The 25,168-nt window shown below is 39.2% G+C and overlaps 1 protein-coding gene across 3 annotated transcripts in view; it reads right to left on the bottom strand.

The window, feature by feature from the left end:
* CAMK4 (calcium/calmodulin dependent protein kinase IV) overlaps nucleotides 1-24,153 on the bottom strand; it is a 224,577-nt gene extending 200,424 nt beyond the window's left edge. Inside the window, exons 1-2 of one of the 3 annotated variants that reach the window (XM_085014225.1) lie at nucleotides 24,019-24,153; nucleotides 23,316-23,547 (exon numbers count right to left, since the gene is read on the bottom strand). In XM_085014225.1, the coding sequence (XP_084870351.1) occupies nucleotides 23,316-23,547; nucleotides 24,019-24,119 (333 nt within the window). In that variant the 5' untranslated portion in view covers nucleotides 24,120-24,153. Of the gene's footprint in view, nucleotides 1-23,315; nucleotides 23,751-23,949 lie in introns of those variants that run through there. The other 2 variants (XM_085014226.1, XM_021084618.2) reach the window with 2 other exon arrangements.
* Between the last annotated feature and the right edge of the window lie 1,015 nt (nucleotides 24,154-25,168).

Here is a 25,168-nt window from a genome sequence, read left to right as displayed (position 1 = left end):
AAATTGATCAATAAATATATTCATAAATATAGAAAACTTTAATATTAAAACCCTAAAACAAAATAACTGGGGACATAAATAGGTGAAGACAATTACATATATATACAAATACAAAAAACTGAGCATAATGTAAATAGTGATCATTTCTGAGTAATGGGATTAAAAGTAATTTTTATAATCTGCCTTTTATCATTTCCAAAATTTCTATACTCAAAGTGAGTTTATGCTATAACTTTATTTAATATATTTAAACATAATATATATAGATACATTTATATGTTATATATAATAATATTTGAGTTTTTTTATAATCTGGGAAAAAAGTTTTCAAAGCCAGTTCTTTTTAATTTTCAAGCTACTCTCTCAAGCAGAACGGGTAATTCCAGGACAGTCTCTGTCCTCAAGAAGAATAAACCTTTTAAGTTTTATAAGGTTGGGCTTTAACCCAACATCTTCACTGAGGGCAGCTTTAAAGCCTCCTTTACTTTAGGACAATGAGGAAAGGAATGGGAAGTTAATGTGGCCACTTTTTCTTGCCTATACACACAAACAGGCTTTTAAGTATTCTGGCTGAATTCAATCAAACTTGCTATTTTAAAACAATAGTTTCTTCAGATTCCTCCAGAATTTTTCCAATAATATCAGACCTTAAATTTTGGTTTATTTTCCAAAAATATGTTTACTTATTCACAACACTGTGCCCCCATATGGGAAACAGCTCAGAGGATGTGGCAGGGGTCCAAATAACAGCTCACAGGCACAAGGATGTACAGGTGACAATCACATCTGCCTTTCATGCTCCACTGCCTTCCAGACAGATGGGTCTACCCACAACATGATTTGATTACTGGTCATTGTCTTTGGCCAGGACTCTAACCCTCTTCTGGACTCTATAAACTGTAATGGACCACATGATATTCTTGATAGGTTGCAGGAGAGAAAATCTCAGCTTTGATCTAATAATTCATCATCACAATAAAAATGGTTTCATGCAATGTTAACAGGAAATATTTTTCTCTTCTAAGAGTCAGGCACAACATATACCAAGCACCAGTGAAAGTATTGTGCTGAATACTGTTAGAAGACAGTAAAACAAAACAAAAGCAGAAACAGACTTACTTTCCAATCTTATTTTGTCCTTTTCTTTCACTTGTTTTCAATGGATTTAAATAATCTCTTCAGTGGAACAAAGTTACAGCCTGTCACATTAAAAAGTTAAAAATAATAATAAAGTGAGACATTGTGCTCAGGACATAGAACCTGTCCATCTTACTGGATGGTTCCTCACAGTGGGAAAATCTCCGAAGAGCAGCAAACATTTTAAAGCTATTACAATTTAATATCTGCCAAGGGAAAGTGATGGCTTAAGCAAATATAAAGATCATTAGCTCAAGACTTAATAACCATTCATTTATCTAAAAATATTTCTCAGTCAACATTACTGAATCTCCACTTCGTAAAGACACAAAGCATGACCTCAAAGGGGCTTATAATCTAACAAAAGAAGAGGAACACACATTAATACAGTTAAGAACTCAAAGAGAAACATACAAACAAATAAAATTGCCCACAGTTACAATAAAGCCCTTTTCCTCCACCATAGTTTAATCCAGTGTTTCCCAAAATGCATTCACTAGTCCAGTGAGATGTTCCTCAGGGGAACGAAAAAACGTCCTTGACCAAATAAGCTTGAGAATTAGTTTAAAACCACGTGTATTTGAGCACATTTAAAAATGAAAAGTCTCAGAGTAACATTTAGTATAACAATTCTCCATTTATTTAAACAAAGAACCCTTCTTTGTCCTTATAATTTCTAAAGTCTGTGATGGTTAGTTTTATGTGTCAACTTTGCTAGGCTATAGTAGCCTATTGTTCAATTAAACACCAGTCTTGATGTTGCTGTGAAGGTATTCCGGCGATCTCATTAATGTTGACATTAAAGTGCAGGTTATTCTCAATGATGTGGGTAGGCTTCATCCAACCAGTTAAGAGCCTTGAAGAATAAATCTGAGCTTTTCTTGAGAAATAAGATAGTCTATCTCAAGACTACAGCATCATCTCGGGCTCAAGAGTTTCTAGTGCTTGCCTCACAAATTTTGGGCTTGCCAGCTTCCATATCACATAAAGCAAATTCCAGAAGTAAATAAATACTTATATTTTATAATATTATTTAAAATAAATGAATCTTTGTGCATGTGTGCATGTGTATGTGTTACTGGTTTTTTTCCTCTGGTAGGACTCTGATTGATAAAACATCCCAAGGAACTAATGTTTCACAAACTTTCTTTAGGGAATACAATAAAAAAGTCCCATATTCTACAGCAGTAAATCCTATCTTTCACAGCCTAATGGTAATCAGACACCAGGAACATTATGCTTGAACCCCACTTAATTTAAGGGGCATAATAAATGTTGCTAGCTGTTGCTCAGAATCTTTCCTAGCAGTACCCACACTCACACCCAAGGTGGAATGGCCAGAGTCCTAAAAGTAGACCTTGCCTGACACTAACCAAAAACAGTAATCTCTTCTTCTCCTTTCTCTTTGTGACCTGTTTAGGTATGGTGGTAATACAGGCTTATGTCAGTTAATGCACCTCCTCGATCTCCAAGACATCTCCTTAACCATACTGATTTTGCTTTATTAAATGGTAAAAGAAACGAAAGACTCCTACTGTCCTGGATGAGATGGTTAATTGCCAACACCACGACTCAAACTGCAGCATTTTGCCACCATGAGGAAAACTGGCACGAAGACAAGCCTACATATGTAGGAGGGCAATATTAAAAGAAATGAGGATAAATAAATCTGTGGTTCAAGTAAAACCACATGTTAAAACCTGAAAAACCTCCAGACTTCAATTATTTGAGGCAATTAATCTATGCCATTACTTAGACAGTCTGAGCTGGGTTCCTTTGGGTATTTCAATATACACTTGTTGAACTGCAGTTGCACATAACAGTATCTTAATTAATTAAAGGGAACATAGAAAAAGCAAAAACAGTATATAAGAATATAAAAAGCTCTTTTTGAGGATAAATGGACTGGGTAGGGCAACAGAAAAGAGGGAAAAGGAGTTTACTAAATGATTAAGTCAATATAAGCTCAATACTACCCAACTGTTCTGAGCAGATGTAAGAATATGTGTGTGTCTGGATGAATTGCTAATATTAGGGTTCCTTAAGCATCTTTGAAAATTTGTTGAAAGCTATGGTCACTCTCCTCCAAAAAATGATTATACACATATTTCACTTTCAGTTTTAGGAGTGTCGTGTAGTCCTAAAACAGAGGCATGGAAGTTTAAAGTTAGGAATCCCTGCTCTACATAGTGGCAGGAAAAACTGTCAACACTGATGCCTGTTATAAATAGATACAGAAAAATAAAACTAAAAATGAGGTTTGGCTGAATACAGGTTATACAAATTAGAGTTATTTGGGAGAACCATCTATTCCTGGGACTGATAACACTGTTCACATGATTATGATATACACATTCAGTGAATCTTAGGGTATGTTTCATTTATATCAGTAAACTTTGTCCATGAATGCTCAGCATTTCATGGCACACAGAGCATGTTCATCTTATGGCTTTTAAAAAGGTAAGTGAAAACTTATCAGCAGATTGACAGGCAGTTAAGAGGTTTAAAAAGTGAGATCAGAGAATCAATTTAGGAGGTAGAAGTCAGGTAGAAACTCACCCGTCACTTTTTAATGGAATTATGAGGATAAAAATCAGATTGAAAGGGCCAAAGCAGAAGTTGTTTGAGAGAAATTTAAAAAATGGCACTGCTGACTCATGTCAGAGGAAGTAGACTAAGAAAGAAGAGATAAAGCATTAACTATTATTAGTGTTATATTCTTCAGCACAGGCTTAGACATAGGCATGTGAATAAAAGAAATAAGACATTGTTGCAATTTTCCCTGTTACAGATAATGAAAACTTCTGCCATTTCTATCAACAATAAATATAGTTTTTTCTTATCAGTAAAAGGAATTTAAAACCTAACTTGACAGCCATCTCTGTAGTCAGAAAAACAACTAAGGTTAGGAGGAAAAGACAAGAATATTTATTTAACAGGAGTTCCCCCTTATAGCACAGTGGAAACGAATCCGACTAGAATCCATGAGGATGTGGGTTTGATCCCTGGCCTCGATCAGTGGGTAAAGGATCCGCTGTTGCCATGAGCAATGCGGCTCGGATCCCATGTTGCTGTGGCTGTGGTGTAGGCCAGCAGATGTAGCTCCAATTCAACCCCTAGCTTGGGAACTTCCATATGCCATGGGTGTGGTCTAAAAAAAAATAAATAAATAAAAATAAATTTTAAAAAGAATATTTATTTCACACAAATCAAATCAGATGCTGGCAGCATTAAATGAAATTAAGAATAAATATTCAATATACTTGTCTTATAAAGAACTTTTGGAATCAGCTGTGTCCCAGCTATAAGAAAACAGGCTCGGTCTGGTCTCATGACATATGCAAGCACCATAAACATACCCTATCTAATTTTTCCAGTTCCTAAGTACAGCTTAATATTGGAGTAATATATTAATCAATTTACCTGCTCATTCGATTGTCCCAGAGCTAGAAAGAACAAATAAAGGCTATTTATTTTATGTTATAGTTTAATACAGGTGGCCATTTAAAAGTAGATGGAGCACTTTTTGACTAGTTTCTAAATGAGTTGTACGAGAAAGAGAATCTTAGCCCTCAAATACCAACAGGAACAGAATACACTCTGACATGCATGCTGAGACTCTTAATGTGATTTCCCAATACATTTAAGAACAGGGGTTTTTTCGCAAGGTGAATGAACACTGTATAAAATGTGAAAGAAATCAACTATAAAATTTCCAGTATTTAACAGTTTTGGTGTATTTTAATTTTTAAGACTATATCCTCTGCAAAAAAAAAAAAAAAAAAAGTAAACACAACAAAGTAGAAAATAGTGCCAATTGAGAAACCACAATCTGTCACAGTTTCTGGAGATTAAGAAATTTTGTATTCTCAAATAATTTAGGAAAGTTCTAGAAAGAAGAGCTAGGACTGGCTTAATTTAATCCCAGGTTTCTAAAGAGCACCTGTGAGGAAATAAAGTGTGTCACAGAATCAGAGTGCAAAAGACCAAGGTTCTGGCCCACTGCTACTACTAACTAGTTTTGGAGAGCTGGGAAAAACACGTGCCCTCCCTGTGCTTGATTTCTAAGGTGCTACCCAGCTCAAGTCCTGAAAACCTATGTCAGAATCTTAAGGATGGTATAGATGTAAGCACATTTTAGTCTTACACACCTGTAATCACAATATTTTCAGTGTTTTTACAATTTGAGACTTGACAATTTCACCAACAGTGTCCCTTTTCAAAAAGAGGAGAGAACCATTATCTATGTACCTCTTCCTGTATTTGCCTGAATCTTGCTTCATTCTCTCTAAGCTTCAAAAAGATGAAAAGAAAAAAATAACAGAAAGGGCACGGTTGGCATAGAGGGGAAGGAATAGAGACCCCCACAAGGCTAGTAACATTCCCAGTAAGGTTAACTTGGTCATAATATAATGTTTATCTTTAGCACAGCAGTCAAGAATCTTTCCTGCGCCAGAGCCTGGGCAGGCACATGGGAATGAAACCATCTTAGAAGTGCCCTGATCAAGATGAAGGAGCAAGGAGCCTTCCCTGCAGTGCCTCAAAGCTATAGGGGCAGAGTTTAAGATGGCCTTCCTCTGAGTCAGGCCAAGTTTCCTGTGCTCACCTGAAGAGGGCAAAGATGTTTATATAGTAGATAAGGAGTATGTGGTGAGAAGGGGTGCTGCTTATGGAGGGAACAGTGGAAGTGCTGCACACTGAAATGGGTCAGCCTGACAGGTCTCACATGAGGAGAAACATTAGATGGGGCTGGCACGCAAGGTGAGAATGTAGGCTGAGTGGGAGTAAGGCAGGAAGCAAGAGGAGCTGTTCTGAAAAGACCTGCTGTCCATGTAAAAGGGTTCCCTACCCTGGATAAGATGGAAGACGTTAAATGGTTCTAAGCAGAGAAGTGGCACAATCAAACCTAGGCTTTGAAAGGTTACCTTCCAGGCAGAATGGGAAGTAGATGAGAGTAGAGATAATATTTAAGACATCGGGGTAATACTCAAGGAAAGAGTTCCTAATTTATTGAACTAAAAGAACCAGGAGCCAATTAGAGGGCTCCTAATTGAAAACCTATTTAAGAGGGAGACATTACATCTAACTCTTCAAGGAATGTGTGGAATATATATCACATCAAGAACTTTATAATGCACGATCTCACTGAATCCCCATAATAAATTTATGAGATTACTCTTCTGAGGCTCAGAAAGGATAAGTGATGTGCCAGAGATCACATGCCTATTAAGTGAAAGAATTATGTCTTATTAGCAGTGGTGAATGAGAAGTCCACAATGTGTCCCAGATCCTAGGTAGGGAGCCAAGGTTGACGGTGGTAACACTGACTGAGATGGAATACACAAGACAAACAGGTTTTGTAGTGGCTGTTTGTTGGAGGTGAGTGGACGAAAGAGTCAGTTGGAACAGCCTGCATTGAAGCTGCCTATGTGGTCTTTCAACAGAAAGTTGAACAGGCCATCTGAAATGAGAACTGTTCCTATTATGAAGTATGGCCACAAGACACATACATAGGCCATCTAGAACCTGCTGACCTCCCTGTAAATGAAAGAGAGTTTCTGACTTCACACCTTCCCCTTAAACCATCATCTCCAATTCTCTCCATTGTCTAAGCACGAGATGCCAGGGACAGCTTCTCTCATTCAAAGTTTCTCACCATTGAGTATGTTACTAATTGCATGATTTATGCTGGCAGTATATTTTAAAAGAATTTTGGAAAATGACATAAGATATTCAATCATCTTTTATACCTTTTCGAAGTTATTAGTGCTAAAATATCTCATTAATCTTCCTTACTGAAGAACTACAAATAATGTAATATGTAGATATTCCTTGCTCCAGGAGGTGGCGCTTAATCGCCCTCCCTCCCATGAGAGGGTTAGATTTAGCTTTTGCAACTTTGTTCCAAAGACTAGAGAGAGCAGGGGAAAGGATAAGTGGTAACTATACTGCAGAGAAACTCCGCAGACACCACCTTCACTAATGATGAAGGTTAAAATCACCAGGGATGTCAGGTAGTTTCGAGTACCCCTGATATGATGTGACAAAAAGGGCACTTTTCCTCTGTGGTATTTTTTCCCCAAACTCACAACCTTAGTTAATCAAGTGGAAAAATGATAGGCAAACCCCAATTAGGGGGCATTTTAAAGGATACCTGTCCAGTATTCCTCAAGACTGTCAAGGTCAAGAGAAGCAAGGAAAGACAGAGAAACTGTCACCTATCAGAGAAGGCAGGGAAAGAAGACAACTAAATGCAACATGGTTGCCTGGATTAGAGTCGGAAGAGAAGGACATTAAGGGAAAAGCTGATGAAATCCAAATAAAGTCTGGGGTTAATAGTAAAACAAAACAAAACATAAAAAACCCCTATTATCGCTATTTAAACAAAAAGCCTCAGGCAGTACATGCACAGCACTTTTTTGCTTAATAAAGCCACATAATTTGTCTTTTTAAAATCTTTGCAGTAATCCTGTGAGAAAGGCACCAGTATTTTCATTCTACAGATGAGGAAAGTGAAGCTCATTACAGTTTAAAAAATTCATTAAAAATAGACAGCTAATAGGTACCAGAGTTGGAATGTATTTTTACACCATCATAGTTGCCACGGGGAGTTCTATTAATATCTACTGGAGCCATGGGTTCATTTTATATGGCCTGCAGCCCCAATTTTTATTCTCAGAGTCAGCCTATAGTCAACTCATAATCAGAATCTTGAACAATAAGGCATTTCTGAAAGATGGTGATATCCAATCACTTAGGATTGTGGTATCACCTCTTTCTTTACAGAGAGCAATGATTAATGCCCCTTACCTGAATGACAGTCAGGTAGGACACATCTCCTAAGACATCTAGTCTCTATTTTTTCCCTTACCATATGTATCTCATTAACACCTTTCTCAAAGTTTATTAATTTGTTTTCTTAAATGCTACAAAGAAATTCCTTCAGCAGAAAAGAGACTAAGACAATTAGTAGCAGCTACTAAAGAAATACGTGATGAAACCAAAACTCAAACTTTATTTTACTATTTGGGTAAACTGTATGATGAAACCAAACCTCAAACTTTATTTTACTATTTAGGTACCAAGTTAGAGAAATACAGTCTTTAGGTATGGCTAATAGTGACATCCTTTCAATACAAGAAATCTCTTTTATGAGATATGTTTCTCTTTACCAGTATATACAGACTACAGGCTGCTTTAAAATATTTCTTACTAGATCTGTTTTTTTTTTTTTTTTCTCTTCTCTTTTTAGGGCCACACCCACGGCATAGGGAGGTTCCCAGGCTAGGGGTCAAATCAGAGCTACAGCTGCTGGCCTATACCACAGTCACAGCAAAAGGGGATCCGAGCCACGTTTGTGACCTACACCACAGCTCACAGCAATGCCAGATCCTTAACCCACTGAACAAGGCCAGGGATTGAACCCACAACCTCACGGTTCCTGGTTGGATTCATTTCCACTGCGCCAGTACCGGGAACTCTTTTTTTTTTTTTTTAATATCCTTAAATGATTTCCAGGACTTTCCTCTTAATTTCTCCACCACAGTCAAGGTGCAGTGATTCTGGGTCTGGTTATTTAACTTTCCAGTGAAGAATGCATTATTCTCAATACAAAATTAATGAATCTATAACAAAGTTAAAGTTGATACAAATAAGAACTCATAGCTACAAAATGATTAATATTTTCCAATTTTAAGGCTCCTCTTATAAGTAAAGCAAAATGTAAGAATTCTACAAAAAAGAACCATCTACAGCAGTTATTTTAAACTTCCTAATTCTCCTTTATCTGCAGGCATGGGAAACCTTAAGGTTATCCCATACATTGTTTTCAGTATGTGAAATGCCAAAGAATAGTAGTCAGATATTTATAAACATTAAGGTCTCCTTTCTTGGATTACCTTAAGCTCAGGTGAAGTCATGCAGTGTTTATTCCATGTCTCAGTGTTTGAGTTAGCTTTTCATTAAACTAAGAAACACGAACATGATTCCAGAGAATTAACAATTTAAGCTATAAAATTAACACTATTCAGAGCAGGCAGCCTAGTGCTAAAGAAACACTGAACAAGTTAATAAATTCAGTAAGACCAAGTAAATGTTGGTAGACTGGTGTTCAACCAATCATAAGCATCACAGGTTTTTCTAGGCCAAAAACTGCATTTAGAACAAGCAAGTGAAAACTTGGTCAGAGTAGCACTGGTTCTTAGTCCTGAGGGAGGTGCACAAGTGACCGTGTGGGTTGCACCAGAATGCAGATTCAAATTCTGATGGAAACATATGATACTCAATATGGGCCAAGTTTTATTTTTTAATAGCTATATTTCTAGTTGGCAACCAAAAAAATCCTGTGCCAGCTGCTGAGGAAATAATGTGCTGGGAGCTGGCAGGCACGGACACTTAGAAAGCCAACAGGTATGGATAAGGATGCATAGTAGATACCAAGGTGTGTGCCTAGACAGCAGCTCTAGCCATCCTCGATAAAGCAAATGTGGGGCTATGCTCCCTGTGAAGTGAGTCTCTGGACCACAATCCCCCACACCTAGGAGAACAACAATGGTAGACATCTGGGAAAGGAAAAGCACATCCCTTTCCTCAAGCTCTGCCTGCCACATTAGCCTAGGTTAACTCAGGTAACACAGTAAGCAGATTCTGAGGTTGTGATCAAAGTAAATGGTATAAGGGCATCTTGGTCGGCTCAGCTGCCAAAACAAAGTATCGCAGACTGGCGGACTTACACAAAAGGCACTTACTTCTCATAGTTTTGCAGGCTGGAACTTCAAGATCATGGTTGGGTTCTGATGAGGACTCTCTTCATGGTTTGCAGAGAGTTGCCTTCTTGCCGTGTTCTCATATGGCAGAAGGAGAGAGAGTATGTTCTCCTGTCTCTCTTCTTGTAAGAGCACAGATCTCATCATTAGGGCCCCGTCCTCATGACTTCATTTCACCCTAACCACCTCCCAAAGGCCCCTTCTCCAATACCATCACACTGGGGGTTAGGGCTTCAATATGAGAATTTGTAGGGAGGACACAAACACTCAGGCTATGAAAAGGGAAGAGACCAAGAAAATGAAGTGGGCCTGGGCTCTGGTGGAACCACAGGAACAGAGAGAAATCAGGTAGGGACAGAGAGGTGCTTGTGGGTTGAGGTGTAGAAAACAAGTAGTAGTCCTGGTGAGGAGTGACCTTTCTTCCATCCCTCAGCCCCATCTCTCCCTTCTTTCTCCTATGTGGTGCTTTCTTCACCATACTCTCCTGGCCTCTGTCATCAAAAATAGGGATAGGGTTTTCCAGAATAATTTTTTGGCCATGCCCATGGCATGCAGAAGTTTCTGGGCCAGGGACTGAAGACGAGCCACAGCAGTGACAATGCCGAATCCTTAACTACTAGGCCACCAGGGAAGACCCCAGAATAATTATTTTGATGGTGCATAAAAATCATGAATGTAAAGTTAATGAGCCTACTTGGAAATTAAGTCAAGGAGTGACTTTTTAAATTTGATCAAATAATTAGACATCTTAATAGAATGGTTTTAAATAATAACCCCAAAGAGAGACAGATGCAGGACAGGTCATTCATGCTCCTATCTTTTGCATGATTCTCTCCTTAGCTTTCCTTCCCCTCCTGTGGGTCCAGCAGGGTGTGCATATCAGGACTATGTCACAGAACATTGCTAATCATTGCACGGCCACAAACAGGTCATAAATTGTGTTTTTTTTTTTTTATTTTTTTAAAGAAGTGATTCCTTTATCATTTTAAAATTTAAATAATTTTAAATGAGTCCCTTTTAGCATTTTTACTTCCGCTAAAGGAAGCAAAGATGAGCAAATATAACAATGAGTACATGTTTCTAAAAAGAGATGAGGCATTTAAAAAGCACAAAGTAAGAATAAAAATTATCCAAGGATCTTCTAACACATTTACAAAGCCTTTGAAGCTTAGAGCGCTACTTATCCAAAAGCTGCTCTGTCTCTGCAACATACAGTAAAGAACTATGGAAGAAAACACAGATGTCTATACACTTGTGGCTAGAAGTTATCTTAGAGGTAGATTATCTAATCACAGAAGGTCACACTACCTCCAGTCATTCAGAGATAGGGGTCCTTTAAGACAGAGCAGCCTGATGAAAGACCAAAAGCCCCCAGCGTTATAAAAGGCTTTCAACTGCAGACACCTGGCTGGAACAACTGACTCACTCAACAGATATTTACTGAGTGCCCACTACATACTAGGCATTGCCCTAGGACTGGGGACACAGCAGTGAACAAAGGGGCAGAGGCTCAGCCCACAGAGGCTTACATTCTAAAGAGGGGGCCATGGGCATTGAATAAGTAATTTCACAGTGTACTGCTTTAGCAGAGGATCTGCATAAGGAAAACATCCTAAAAAAAAGAGAGATTTAAGAGTGTGCTTATTTCTGCAGCTGTTCATTTAATTTCTCTAATATTCGTTCATTCACTTGCTATCTCACAAACACTTATGAAGCACTTATGGGGGGGCAGCTCTGGTGATGAGGGCCACAAAGCATTCACCTGTAAGACATAAATGTGTGACATGGTATGAGAACGGGGAGGCAAGAGAAACCTATCACCTGGGGGGGGGGGGCAGGGTGACTATCCTGGAGGAATTAGAAAAAATGACATTTCAGGCCATGAGAGTTTCACACACACAACATCACGGAGATAGGAGAATCCTTGAGGATGGCAGGTAAAAGAGGAGCACTGTATTCCAAAAACCTGGTCTTGAATCCCAGCTCTGCTCCCAGCTCCAGCTGTGTAAGCCTGAATGAGCTGCTTGACCACTCTGAGCTTCAGGCTCTTCTGAAAAATGGTGCTGGTGATGACTACCTTGTTGTATTACTGAAATAATTAGCAATGTACATAAAGACAGGAAAATTACAACAGAGTTCCTGGTGAACACTCCATGGTGGTAATTAGGAGAAGTGGTGGGCAGGCAAGTTGGGATCAGACCGCTAAAAGAGCCAGGTAAGCAGGACTATGGTATTTCCCCTGTAGCTACTTAATTTGGATTCATTGTCCCCTACCCACCTGTGCCCTGTCTGGGAATGATATTAAGCTTACATGCCAGCTATGGAGCTAAGTGTTTTTACATATGTGATCTCATTTCATCATCATAGCAATTTTGTGATGGATATACTACCACAATTTTCATTTTACAGATGAGTCTGAGGTCCAGTGTTATGCCCAAAGGCACAACCATCAAGTATCAATTTTGTCCTGCCTGTTTTCCTGCCTGTACCCTGCACCATCTAGCTTAGCTCTTAGTGCCTGCCTTGCTCAGCAGTCCTCCTTCATCTCCACTCTCAGGTCCAGAATGGTCTCCTTGCTGCCTAGTCTTAAAGATTTCCTGGGTAGCTACCTTGCCCAACTGTTCCCTCGGGCTGTGGCTCCCTAAGGATCACTCCCCTCTACCACCTGCCAGCTCAAGTGGGACTGGCACTCTGCTGCCCCCTCCTGGCCTAGGCCAGAACCTCATCTGCTCCCCAGGGGGGTTCTCAGCTCTGTCCTGACGTTTCATTTCCTTAGTGTCTCAAGATTTGAAATAACTATACCTTTTGCTGTGAATCACCCTGAGAATTTCCTCAGGTTTCCACTTCAGTCAATATGGCGACATCCACAGGTCAAGCTCTGTTTACCATGTGTTTAGTTCACTTCTAGATACAGGTTACACTCAGGAGAACTTCTCAAAAGTTTTCCTCATTGAACATTTTTATTAGCTCACATGTTCACATTTAGGGAAAAGGACCCACAGGAGCCACTAAAAATGTTTCCACTCATACAAGAAATCTTCATAGGCCAAATGACTGCACACTCTAAGAGGCCAGACTGATTTATTGAATTATCTATTTTGAATTTGGTTACATCTGATAACATAGTCTTATTTTCTCAGTGGTTGTCCTAACACGGAGATTTGAAAAAAAAATCACTTGAATGAATAGGTAGCAGTGTATTTACACCCTGTTAAAAATAAAACTTGGACTGACTAGTTGTCACAACTAAAGAACAATTTTGTACATCACTTAGAATTCCAAATGGAAGGTTGTCACTAAGTTAAAGCAGTCACTAACTCTCCTTTCAAGACAGTACAAGAAATAAGGCAGACTAAACTAAAAAGTAAGATTTTGTGCAATGAAGGGGGAAATGCAAGCAAAAGTCCCTATTGAATAGTTCATAAGCACTGAAAGTGGGAAGAAATCATTCAAATACTGCATTACAAGTAACAATAAATATCTGAACATAATTACAGATTTGCTATCTCTTACTCTTTTTCCTGGTTTGTAATATTAGTCAAATTCTGTCTATAATCACGACATGAATCAAGGAAAGTACAATTTTAACAAAGAATGCTACCACATACTAGTAGAGAAAAACAGTTACAAGCATGTCATATGCACTACTTTTTTAGCAAGCCATTCTCATCAAGAGTGTTATCTCAAGTCTAGGCTTTTTTATTTTTTGAAAAATATTTTTGTAACTGGTGAACTTTTCAAACATTTCACCCTGAAGCATGACTTAAGTAAGAGATTACAATGGATTTGTTCACCAGGTTTAAACTCGGTATCCTGTGACTAATGCTCACTACTCTTCAAGCCTTGCCCACCAAACACTTTAGGCAAATCCAGTCAGCTGCTTAAGCCAGCAGCTGACAAAACTCAGCATAAAGTGAGTTAGGTATTTTGAAAGTGAGGTTCTTGCAAATAATATAAATTTGGGGTTCAACAACAAAGAAATAGAAAATTCATTTAACCTTCTTGGGAGGTAAGCTGTATTCCTTTTCTCTTTTTTTCTGCTATGTGACTTTTTTGGTTATAATGGCAGTTAAGTCCTTATCAAAACCTTTCATCAGGTAGTCTTAAAATGCATAACAAGTGCACATATGCACCCACTTCCCCTTTCTGCACAAAGTCACACCTTGCATTGTGATTTTTTTGTTTGCGTTTTGATCTATGTACTTGCTTTAAAATCATTTTCACAATGTAAAATATTAATATTTAAATATAAGCAAAGAAGCTTATCAGTGACCACTTACAATTATCATTCTTTGATCCAGCAATCATCTAATAAAATGTTTTTGAGCACGTGCTCTCAAATTGTGTACATTTATGTACTTATACATGCATATGCTACTGAAACATTATATAATGTTCTTTCAAAACATTCAAAAACAAAAAAGCAAAAATTAGGAAAAGAAAATTAATACTGTACCCCATTATGCACCCCCTGGATATGAGCATCCCATTTTGGAGACCTCTGCTTCAGTCAACACATGAGTGACTGGCTTATTACAGCTCCAAAGTCTATTCAAAATAAACAGGAATAATTTTTTTCAAAAAATGCTTATTTAAACAATCTCAATTTTTAGAAATTCTTTTTATGGCTGTACCTGTTGCATATGGAAGTTCCCAGCCTAGGGATCGAATCAGAACAGCAGCTAAAGACCTACTCCTGACCTATAGCCAGAATTTAAGGTGACATCAGATTCTTAACCCACAGAGTGAGGCCAGGGATTGAAATCGCATCCTCAAAGAGACCATGTTGGGTTCTTAAGCTGCTGAACCACAACAGGAACTCCTAAACCATCTCAATTTAAAGGACCTTTATTAATCCATCTGAGATATATGCATAGCATATAGGATAACTCCACTTGCACATATTAGTAAACAGAAAAATGAATTAAACTACTTGAAGTAAATCTTTTATTGATAGATTATTTAGCATATTATTTTTGTTAAAACTGTCACTTCAAATATAAGAAAATGATCAAGCTGAAAACTATTTAATTGTTATATACGAAACAAATGACTCTCCAAAAATATTTGAATGTAAATGCTGATCATGGTATGGAAATTTAACTTAAATACACTTCAAGTAAAGCTACTCCATTTTCAAACACATGATGAATGGAGCTAGCCAATGTGCTATATGAGTAAAATATGCAATTTAGTTTCAACAGATGTAGAAAAAGAATAAGAATGCATTTAAAGTTTGTGCCCACTGGAATAAGCAATATTAGGTTAACATTGTCAAAGTAACCTTGAATAAATGAAGGCTTGATATCATTTTAACCTGAAATTCTTGTGTAACTGAGAAGGAGCAGAATTTTACCTTGACTGATCAAGGTTAGTGGTCAGCAAACCAGGGGCCAATGGAATAATATGACAGCCACTTGTTTTTGTACAGTCTGCAACTGAAGAATAGCTTTTACATTTTAAAATGTTATTTTAAAATCAGAAGAATAACATTTTATGATGTGAAAATTACACAAAATTCAAATTTCACTGTCATAAAATTTTACTGGAACACAGCCATGTGCATTGGTTTCTGTATTGTCTTCAGCTGTTTTCACCCAATTGTTAAGAGTTGAGAGTTGTCAAAGAGAACTGTGGCCCACAAAAAGTTACTGTCTGTCCCTTTATAGGCTCTTTACCCAGCCTAGGGAACTGATCTTAATCCTCTCAATCCCACACTTCCCCTTTCTTAATTCTAGTCATAGACTGTGGGAGGGTTCCTTTTTTCATTTTTTTTTTTTTTTAACCAAAGTGGTAAGTTCTGTCTTATCAACCCCCCTCACTTATCCACACCATGAATTAGTGGCAAGTTCTGAGTTCCACATCTTCAGCCCAAGACATAGTTGATTCTATAGCCACCTTTTGCTCTCATAATGGTTACTTTCTCTTACAATTTTGGTTTGTAGTTGACACAATTTTTTTTTTAATAGACTTTCTTTGGTCTGATAGCAACTTACCCTCCCAACCTAATATGCCATTACAATGTTAATGTTTTGTAAAGTCTGCAAAATAAAATGTATACCCCACATTTTTCTGCCAGTTTTTTTTTTTTTTTTTAAGAAGGTACTTTCCATCTGGTATGCTCTTCGCCAAAGCTCCATCTTGTTAAAATCCTGCCACATTTCATGGTCCAACCCTCCATGAAGTTACCTCAATCTTCCCAGTCAGAATTATCACTCTGTTGTAAAGACTGCTGTAATTTTCATTACCTCCATCTGGAATTAGCTTTATTTATTTGGTTATTTATCTCATATTCAATTTACTGTCAGTGCCTTATCAGTAGACTATACATCTTGAGGCCAAACATGTTTTATGTATCATATTCATTCATACTCTAGCCCCCTTGCCCTGCCACACACACATGCATACAAACCCAGCATAAACTGACTAGTTCATAGTTAATCAAATAGTCAGACCTGTAATAGAGAAGACTTTGAAGTGGTACAAAGGCATGGAATTATATAAGGAATTGAAAAATGTCAACATTATTCTCTTTGCAATTATTTTTCAATCATTTAGATTACATCAAGAAGGAAACCTCAATTTGTGCTACTATGGTTTTAACCCTGCTAATCTTTGATAATCTCCTTTTTAACAAAGAGAGAAAAATCCTCAGGCTTAGAGCCTTCTGTAGGCAAACATCTGTAGTTACAATTTAATAGAAATGCTTTGTTTTTATTGCAATTTATTTTTACAATATGCTTCTATTTATTGCATGAATAGTGGTTTTCAATTTAATGAAAATGAGTATTCTCAGTAAATCTAGGTTAACAAAAATGAGGTGATTTAAACAAAAATATTAAGCAAATTACAGCACAGGTAGTATACATATATGACAGAAATCAATGGTATTACATAAAAATAGGTGAAACATTTGGTTGTAGCAGATAATCAATACAGCCTAATGATTTTATCCCTCAACTCCTTATTACATCTACATGACTAAAAGAAAATAATGTAAAAGACTGGCTTCAAGCTTCCGAAGCTGATAGTTTTCCACAGGAAAAGGGGGTGACATTTGCTAATGCCTAGTTGGTTGTCACAACTGGTGGGAGTGGGAATGGTTGAGGCAGGGCTGCTACTGGCATCTAGTGGGCAGAGGCCAGGGACACTGCTAAACATCCTACGACACACAGGACAGATCCCACAGCAAAGAATTTTCTAACTTCAAATGTCTACAGTGCCAAGGTTGAGAAACTACTCTAAGAGCAAGCTCTACACATACTACCCTTTGCCCATCATTATGAATCACCCCTGTTCAGCACTCTGTCCTTATTTGATCTTTGCTACTGATAAGATTCTGAGGAAAATCTCCCACCCAGACCTTTAATTATTTTACATCACCCACACAGCCATTGCCCTCCATTAGCAATTAGAATTTTAAAAATAGACTACACTGAAGAGCACATGTCCTTTATACACTAATACTATGCCATCAATATAGATCTCACTTCCTAATTAAACCATTGGAGTTATAAAATTTTCAGATGATCCTGCATTACCAAATAGATTTTTTAAAATAATTAAGGTGAAGATTAATATATTTCAGTAAAACCTTGCTTCTAGCTGCTCCCGATTTCATCTAAAGTTATTCTAAGCCTGAATTATACAGTTCACTGATTCAACTAAATACTATATTTTGCAGAACAAACTCAACCTTGAAATTTGAAAAAAAAAATATCTTTATTATATATGTTAGCTTTCCTGAAAGGGAATCTTAAAAGAACTATTTTTTAAGCTACCAAAAAAAAAAAAAAAAACACCTCATTAACATACAACAATGTAACTAGTAGTTGAAACAGTTTACTTGGCTACCACTCAGTATTTTATTCTCAAAAGTATTACTGCAAACACATAATCCACACAGATGTGTCTGAGGGTAAAGTGTTTACAAGAAAGGTCTTTGAAGCTATTTTGTGGTTAGTGTTTTCTTTCTCTTTCTCTTTTTTTTCCAAGTAAAGTTCACCAGAACAACGAAGCAGATAGCACCTGCGTCTTTTTTTTTTTTTTTTTCCAAATGAGAAGTTATTTTTACCCTTACAACAGTAGTTAAACATGGGAAAATAGTGTGCTCTTAAAGTAATGATCCTGTCATAATCTTCGCTTGACTTTAGGGCTCTTTACAATAAGAGTATTTCCAAATTTAGCATTTACTATGTATTAACTTTAGTGGTTGGCATAGCTTGGAGGCATTTCATATTTTTAAATTCAAGTTGATTGAACTTCTAATTCTGACACGCCTGTGGTAAAATGATAGTGAAGGTGAAACTGAATCCCTTTCATTTCAGAGCCACAAAGCACTCTGCCAAGAGAAAAGCAGCATTATTTTCAACACCTACAAACTACAGAGGTGGCAGTTATCAATACTCCCACTGTGAAGAAAGAAAACCAATGCTGAGTGAGATTAGGATCATAGTCACATAAGTGTTGGGGAGAAGACAAACAGGTCACCAGATTTCCCTTTCCCTGGGGTCACTAGAGCTGAGGTCATTACATCACAACCGACAGAGACCACATGCCCACTGTGCCTGGTGCATTTTATAATCATTCTTTCATTCTCCTTAAAATTATTTGCTGAGCATTTGCTGAGTACTAAGCACTGTGCTAGACAATGGATGAGCACACAATAGTGAACCAACCAAATCCACAGGCCCTGCCTTCCAGGACCTTGTAGTTAGTGTTGGAGCAAAATCTGCACAGCCCCAGTTTCTATTCTCCCACTTGCAACCCCACCTTGCTCCTAAGTCAACTGCCTAAGAAAAGTATCAGTTACACAAAAAATAAGAGGGGACTAAACAGGTATACTTTAAATTCCTAGTAAGATAAAAAAACAAACAAACAAAAAACAAACCACTGCTCCAAAAGAGCTTAAGATACCAGTACAGTGTGTGTGGCAGGAGACGCATAGCCAGCTGTGAGGATACACTGGATAGGCCATGGGGCCCTAAAGTACCTGGTATAGGGGGAAGACCAAGAGCCTGAAAGGACTGGCTAAGAATGGTTCAGGAAGGGGTTTGAACAAACAGAAGGGAGAGAAGAAGGAAAGAAGAAGATCCGATTTCTCCCCAGACAGGAGCAATGGTTGGAGCCCATCTTTGAGAAAATGCACACTTTCCTGTTTACTTACAGGAAGCATTTGCTGCTATTACCTGGGGCCAAACTGAGGTGTTACCAAGTAGAATACAGCCCTGCTCAGGCCTCTGGATTCCTCTGCTCCACAGTGAAGGTGCCTCTGGTCTAGCCTCCTGTCCTACTCAGCCAGTCCAAAATACAATGCACAAAGCAGGTCTTATGGAGACACCAGAGTTTTTCCGAAAATATTTGGAAAGGGAAACTCAATAATGTTGGAGGTAAAGATAGGACAACTTTTTTTTCTACAGAGCTATGTAAGTGGACACTACTCAGTGTTACCAACTGGTCTGCAAAGCATCTTTCAAAAGGACTCTGCTTCATAATACGGCATATACAGATTTACAGTCTAAAACAGCACTTTTCAAACTGAGTCACAACCTACTAGTATCACATGGGTTCAGCCAACATTTGTAAGGAACTAGAATAAAATCAAACAATACAGGAGAGGAAATACTAGAGTATATTGCTAGTAATATGAATAAACATTGTTTTATGAAGCTTTTTCCACTTTATTTTTTTATTTTTATTTATTTTTTTTTTTGTCTTTTTTTTTTTGTCTTTTTTGTTGTTGCTATTTCTTGGGCCGCTCCCGCAGCATATGGAGGTTCCCAGGCTAGGGGTTGAATCGGAGCTGTAGCCACCGGCCTACGCCAGAGCCACAGCAACGCGGGATCCGAGCCGCATCTGCAACCTACACCACAGCCGGATCGTCAACCCACTGAGCAAGGGCAGGGACCAAACCCGCAACCTCATGGTTCCTAGTTGGATTCGTTAACCACTGCGCCACGACGGGAACTCCCTTTTTTCCACTTTATACACACCTGTGACTCACTACCTAAATCTATTTGGTTCTGGAGCAAGAATACACAGAGCAAGGGATTCTATATAATTACACTTAAACTGGGTTGCCATATAAGTGAACCAAGTCGGGAGGGGCAGGTATTGAAGGTCACTAGCCTAAAGAAACTATAGTTAAGTGGAATGGAAACTTTTTATAAAAGTGATTCCAAAAAAATTAATTTCTGCTCTGAAAAAGTGTGCAGAATAACTTTTTCTCAAAATATTTCAAATCTGTGATCTTCATACTCTCATTCTCTTATCTTAACTATCTTTCATTTGGTTTCTCTGAACTTGTGTATATGGGAGAGGGGGAGAGAGATCTGATTTTGTTACAAATATTCTTTCAATCTTATACAACAAATGGAAACAAAAAGCAAGAGATAACTGAAGACAGAATGTGAGCTTGAACGCACAGGGCCAAACCCTCACCAGAGAGCAGCCCAGGACAAATATGTCCCTTCAATGTGCCAAAGCACTGGACAGAATCTAGGACAGAGGCAGGCTCCCTTCTTCCTTGGAAAGGCCTTTTAAAATGTTACTTTCTCAAATCTCTGGGCAAAGGACCAACCACTCTCTAGGAAATGGAGTCCTGAATAGGAAAATGGCCAATTCATCTTTTTAAGTAGAACTGAATTTGTTGGTGTATCATGATTTTTATAAACTTTTAAACAAATTTTAAAAACAAAGCAGTATTTTCAAATGTGGTTTGGGGGGAAGAAATCAGTTTTGCCTGAAACTCTTAAATAATCACTCTTAACACCATTCAACCCCTGCCTTACTCTCTTCCTCCCCAAAGAAAGGTGTCACATCTACCTCTATCTTAATGGCTACATGTGGATCAGTGCTGCCAGCACCATCCAGGGGCTTCAGACGGTTCAAAGCTTGGGAATTTTGTTCCCTGAAATCCCCAAATATATCCTCAAGGTATGCTGACCTGATGGTCATATGTCTAATCTTCTTGAATTCTGGAGTCATTAGCTTACCACATTTACTTGTAATAGATTAATCTATTACTGAATCTACACTTTATCAGCTCCTTATCTGGAAAGGTCTACACCAAAGAACTAACCACAGTGGCAGCACACATCAGGAGCATTGTTCTCTTATATCTTAATGACAACTGTGTTGCTAATAAATTAAATGTTTTGGCTTTGGAGTCACCACTGGTAGGGAGATTTGGCCCAAGACTGGGAGTAAAGAGAGTAAAGATTTGAAACCAACTGACTGAGCCTCAACTTTATCGCTAGTGCAGGAAGGAAGAAGCCTTTTGTCACTCAGTCCACACCTAAAATTATACTCCTATTGCATCCTCTGGCTTTACAGAGTCTTAGTAATTATATCTGTAATATGGCTGCTTTATGTTTTAGGTTTATTTTGTTGAAAAAAAAAATAACTTTGGTCATGAAGAATATTTCTCGGTCTCAACCAAATGGAGTAATAAGCATGTACCTCGCCAATACTGCCATCTACAGAGAACTTACCTAACATACATGAATACTGAAAAAGAGAAGTACGAACTTTTCTTAAAATATGTTAATTGTGATTTTCATGACAATCAAATGACTAGACAGCAGAGAATCTTAGCAATATATAGTTGATTTATATTTGTGCTCCAAAATTCACTGAAAAAGCTTTTTACAAAATATAATAAATTTCAAGTTTTTTACAAAATATAATAAACTTCAAATTCCTTAGGTTTTCTCTAGGAAATCTATGATCCTGCATATGTATACAAATGGCAGTTTATTTTTCTACCCACTTTCCCATTCCTTAAAGGAAATTTCTTGAGCTTCCCAATAATGAAGCTTATTCACAAAGACAATGTGTACTGATGGTAGGTCAGAGCCAATTAGGGGCATCTAAGGTAAACGTTACTCAGAAAACAGATTTGATGGTTGGACAGTCCGTGTAGCACCATCATATACTTCCTCTACTAGTTGGCAGTTTCTAAAACTCACCAAGTAAACAATTTTAAACAGATTATCACTTTAATCAGAAGTTTACAATGCTCCACTGCAGCTCATCATACAATTATGCAGGCTACAAATCTTACAGGAGACATTTCATTCTTAGCCTACTAGGGAATGCACACAGTAACAGATCTTCAAATGAGCAGAGAAAAACTTGCCCAAAACAAGAGCATTATCCAATGCTCAAATACTTTGAAACATTTTTTTAACAGTGTCAACTCTTAAATTTTCATTCACAAGTTTTGCCTCTCTTACACACTCTCTACACTCTGTGAGCCATTAACAGTAGTAGCAACTTGAAGGGGAAGGGTTATCCTTCACACAGTCCCACTAAGTACTAGCATCCAGAATCTCACCCTGTAGTCTCCAGTAGCATAACAAAGAAAATGGTTGTTAGCTAAACTCCAGCAAAAAAAGAGAATGGAAAATAAAATTGCAAAGAAATATTAAGTACAGAAGCTTCAACTTGTTAACTGTTGACATTACATCTTTAGATTCCCTACAATAAAGGGCCTGATTCTAAAATGAGCATTGAAAAGAAGTCTCCTTACCTATGGATAACAGAAAGGAAAGATGAAAAAAGAGGAAGGGAAAGGAAAGAATAATTTTCAGTGGATAAAAATATGAGGACATATGGCATTATTCACATGGCAAAACCACTACCTTTCTGGATCTACAGAGGAGGGATGAGGGACATTTCTGCAACCCCAGGGAGATGGCTTTTTGCATACATAATATAAATAAATCACTCCAGCATATGAAAGAAGAGTAGCAAAACTCTTCACTAATTACCACTGCCTATACCCCATGTGCTGCATTTTCTTTAAAGCCACACTAGTTCATTATTCTGCCTTCAACTCTCTTAAATGATTCATCCCCCCATCACTCCTGAGCAGACTCTGCAGGGAAGCTAGTGTTTAAGTTTAATTTCTAGTGCCACTTGCTTTTTGGAAAGCTTGATGAGGGAAAGGAGGAAGAATCGAATTTAATAATTCTGTCATGATTTGGAGAGGTACCCTCCGCCTCCCACCCCAAAAAATAACTAGACAAACAGGACCCTCTGGCAAGCTATAATCGTGAGCTAAGACACCAATTGGGAAAGCAGGGCCCACGTGTGGTGAGAACTGTCACCCAAGGGAAGTGGCAGCCGGCGAGGAGGAGGAAGGGTGGGAGAGAGTGGGGCTGCTGCTCGCAGCTGTACTGGCCTGGGTGCTCCCAGGGAGACCCAACCAGCACTTAAATGGTGCTGAGCTCTCTCCCCGACACGAGGTGGGTAGAAACCAAAGGACAGGGAGGCCAGCACCCGCATCCTCCGAAGCTGTCGCCGCGAAAGGGACAGCCCCCTGTGTGCACCGCGGGCTTCCCTAGAAGCCCAAGTCTGAGAGCGGGGCGCCCGGCTCCACGACGTTCAGCTCGCCCCCATCCGCCTTACCGTCCCAGTTCCGACTCCACCTCGAAGAAATCGCTCAAAGCATCCCTGTTGGAACCGTCGATCCAGTAATCTGGGATGAGGCTCCCGGTTACCGGGGCCACACTGGCGGTGACCGAAGAGCAGGACGAGGCGGAGCAGGAGGGCACTGTGACTTTGAGCATCTTCGCGGCGGGACTCCGGAAGCCGGGGCCGCTGTCGCCACCGTTGCCGGAGCGAAAAGCCCCGCCACCGCCTGTAGACGCAGGAGCGAGAGGTGGCGTCCTTCACACACGCACACACCCACCACCGCCACCTCCCCGGCGCCCTCAGCCGCGCTCGGCTGCGACTCCCTTTCGGCACAGTCGGGAGGAAGGGTGGTCAGAGCAGGGGGAGAGGAACTGCGAGAGGGTGTGAAGGGAGAACCCTAGACTCTGCCAACCAGAGAGACAGAGAGAGAGAGAAGAGGCGGAGGCAAGGCACAAGAGAAAGGTTCCCTCCCCCTTCGCTCCTTCCCTCCCCACCTTCACTCCTCCCTCTTACGAGCCTTTCCAACCCCCCTCCCTTTTTTCTCTTCTCCCTCTCCGGCTGTGGCTGTGGCTGCGGCGGTGCCAGCTAGGGCGGCTCCGGATGCAGGAGCTTGGGTAGGCACAAGGACCTGAGCATCATCCCACACGCCCTCCTGCAGGAGCCGGGAGCCTGGAAGGGACTGCACGAATTAGGATACCCGTTCTGGGAGTGGCGGGTCCCCAGCGTGCTTTGAGAGCACATGGGCCCTTGTGGCCAGCAGGATGGTGAGAAAGGGACCTGGTTGTTGTCGCAACTCATCTCCTCTTAAGCGCGTCTAGGTGGCAGCCCCTCCCAACCAGCACGAGCTAACAGCCATCCTTTGCTCCTCCTTCTATCAAAGGTTCTAGTGATTGCTGGGGAGGGTGTTCTGTGGTCTACGACCCATGCAAGGGCTCCTGTGCCTAGAGCCAGTGAAAGGTGAAGGAAAAGGAAGTGCCTGGATCCATGCTGACCTGACTCACCTTTGAATGAAGTCTTCAGTTATAATAGACACTGTGGTGCTGCTGCTGCTGGCACTGCCTCCTTTGGAACTGTTGGAGCTCCTGAAAGCAGGTATTTGCTATGTTTAGCTGACTTTGCACTTCTGAAGAAGGCTAGCAACAGAAGTGACCCTGAGAATTACGGGTCTGGAAGGGCCCTGTGGAAGCCAACTTAAGGCAGGACTTGTCATCACCCAAGACAGAGAAGATAGCTACATTTAAACTCTTTCCTTTTCCCAAGATTTGCGACCCATCATAAGCCTTCTAATGTCTGCCTATCAACTTTCAGGCTATCCTTCTAAGTACCGGTTAAATCTTTATCATTTATATTTATACTCCTGAGCATTTTTTTTTCTTTTTAGATTTTGGTAAAGATGAACAACAATCAGTCATTATATTCTGTAATAAATCTTTGCATGTATAAGGACATATCACATCTCATTTCTGGCTAAATAACTCTTTTATTTTTATTCAAACTATTTTTTTTTTTTTTACTTTCCCGCAACATGCACTAAATTCTTCTCAGTGCGTCCTCATTCCTGATTACAATAGTAAACACAATGGTTCAATGGTCTCTCCTATTAGTGATTACTTTCTTACTCCTAAGAGCTTTTGTGATATATATAGAGAGAGGGAGATAGATATAGATATTACTACTACTTTTTTTTTACTGCTGCACCTTTGGCATATGAAAGTTCCCAGGCTAGGGTTGAATCTGAGCTGTAGCTGCTGGCCTATACCACAGCCACAGCAATGTGGGATCCTTAACTCACTGAGCAAGGCCAGAGATCAAATGCACATCTTCAGAGACACTATGTCGGGTTCTTA

The sequence above is a fragment of the Sus scrofa genome, chromosome 2 (genome assembly GCF_054392235.1).
Source record: "Sus scrofa isolate SSC_HxYL_T2T_F1_AM1 chromosome 2, Sscrofa_HxYL_maternal_Yorkshire_Landrace_v2.0, whole genome shotgun sequence".
Classification (NCBI taxonomy): domain Eukaryota; kingdom Metazoa; phylum Chordata; class Mammalia; order Artiodactyla; family Suidae; genus Sus; species Sus scrofa.
Note: the sequence above shows the minus strand (reverse complement) of the source record. Positions and strands in the feature narration are given on the sequence as shown.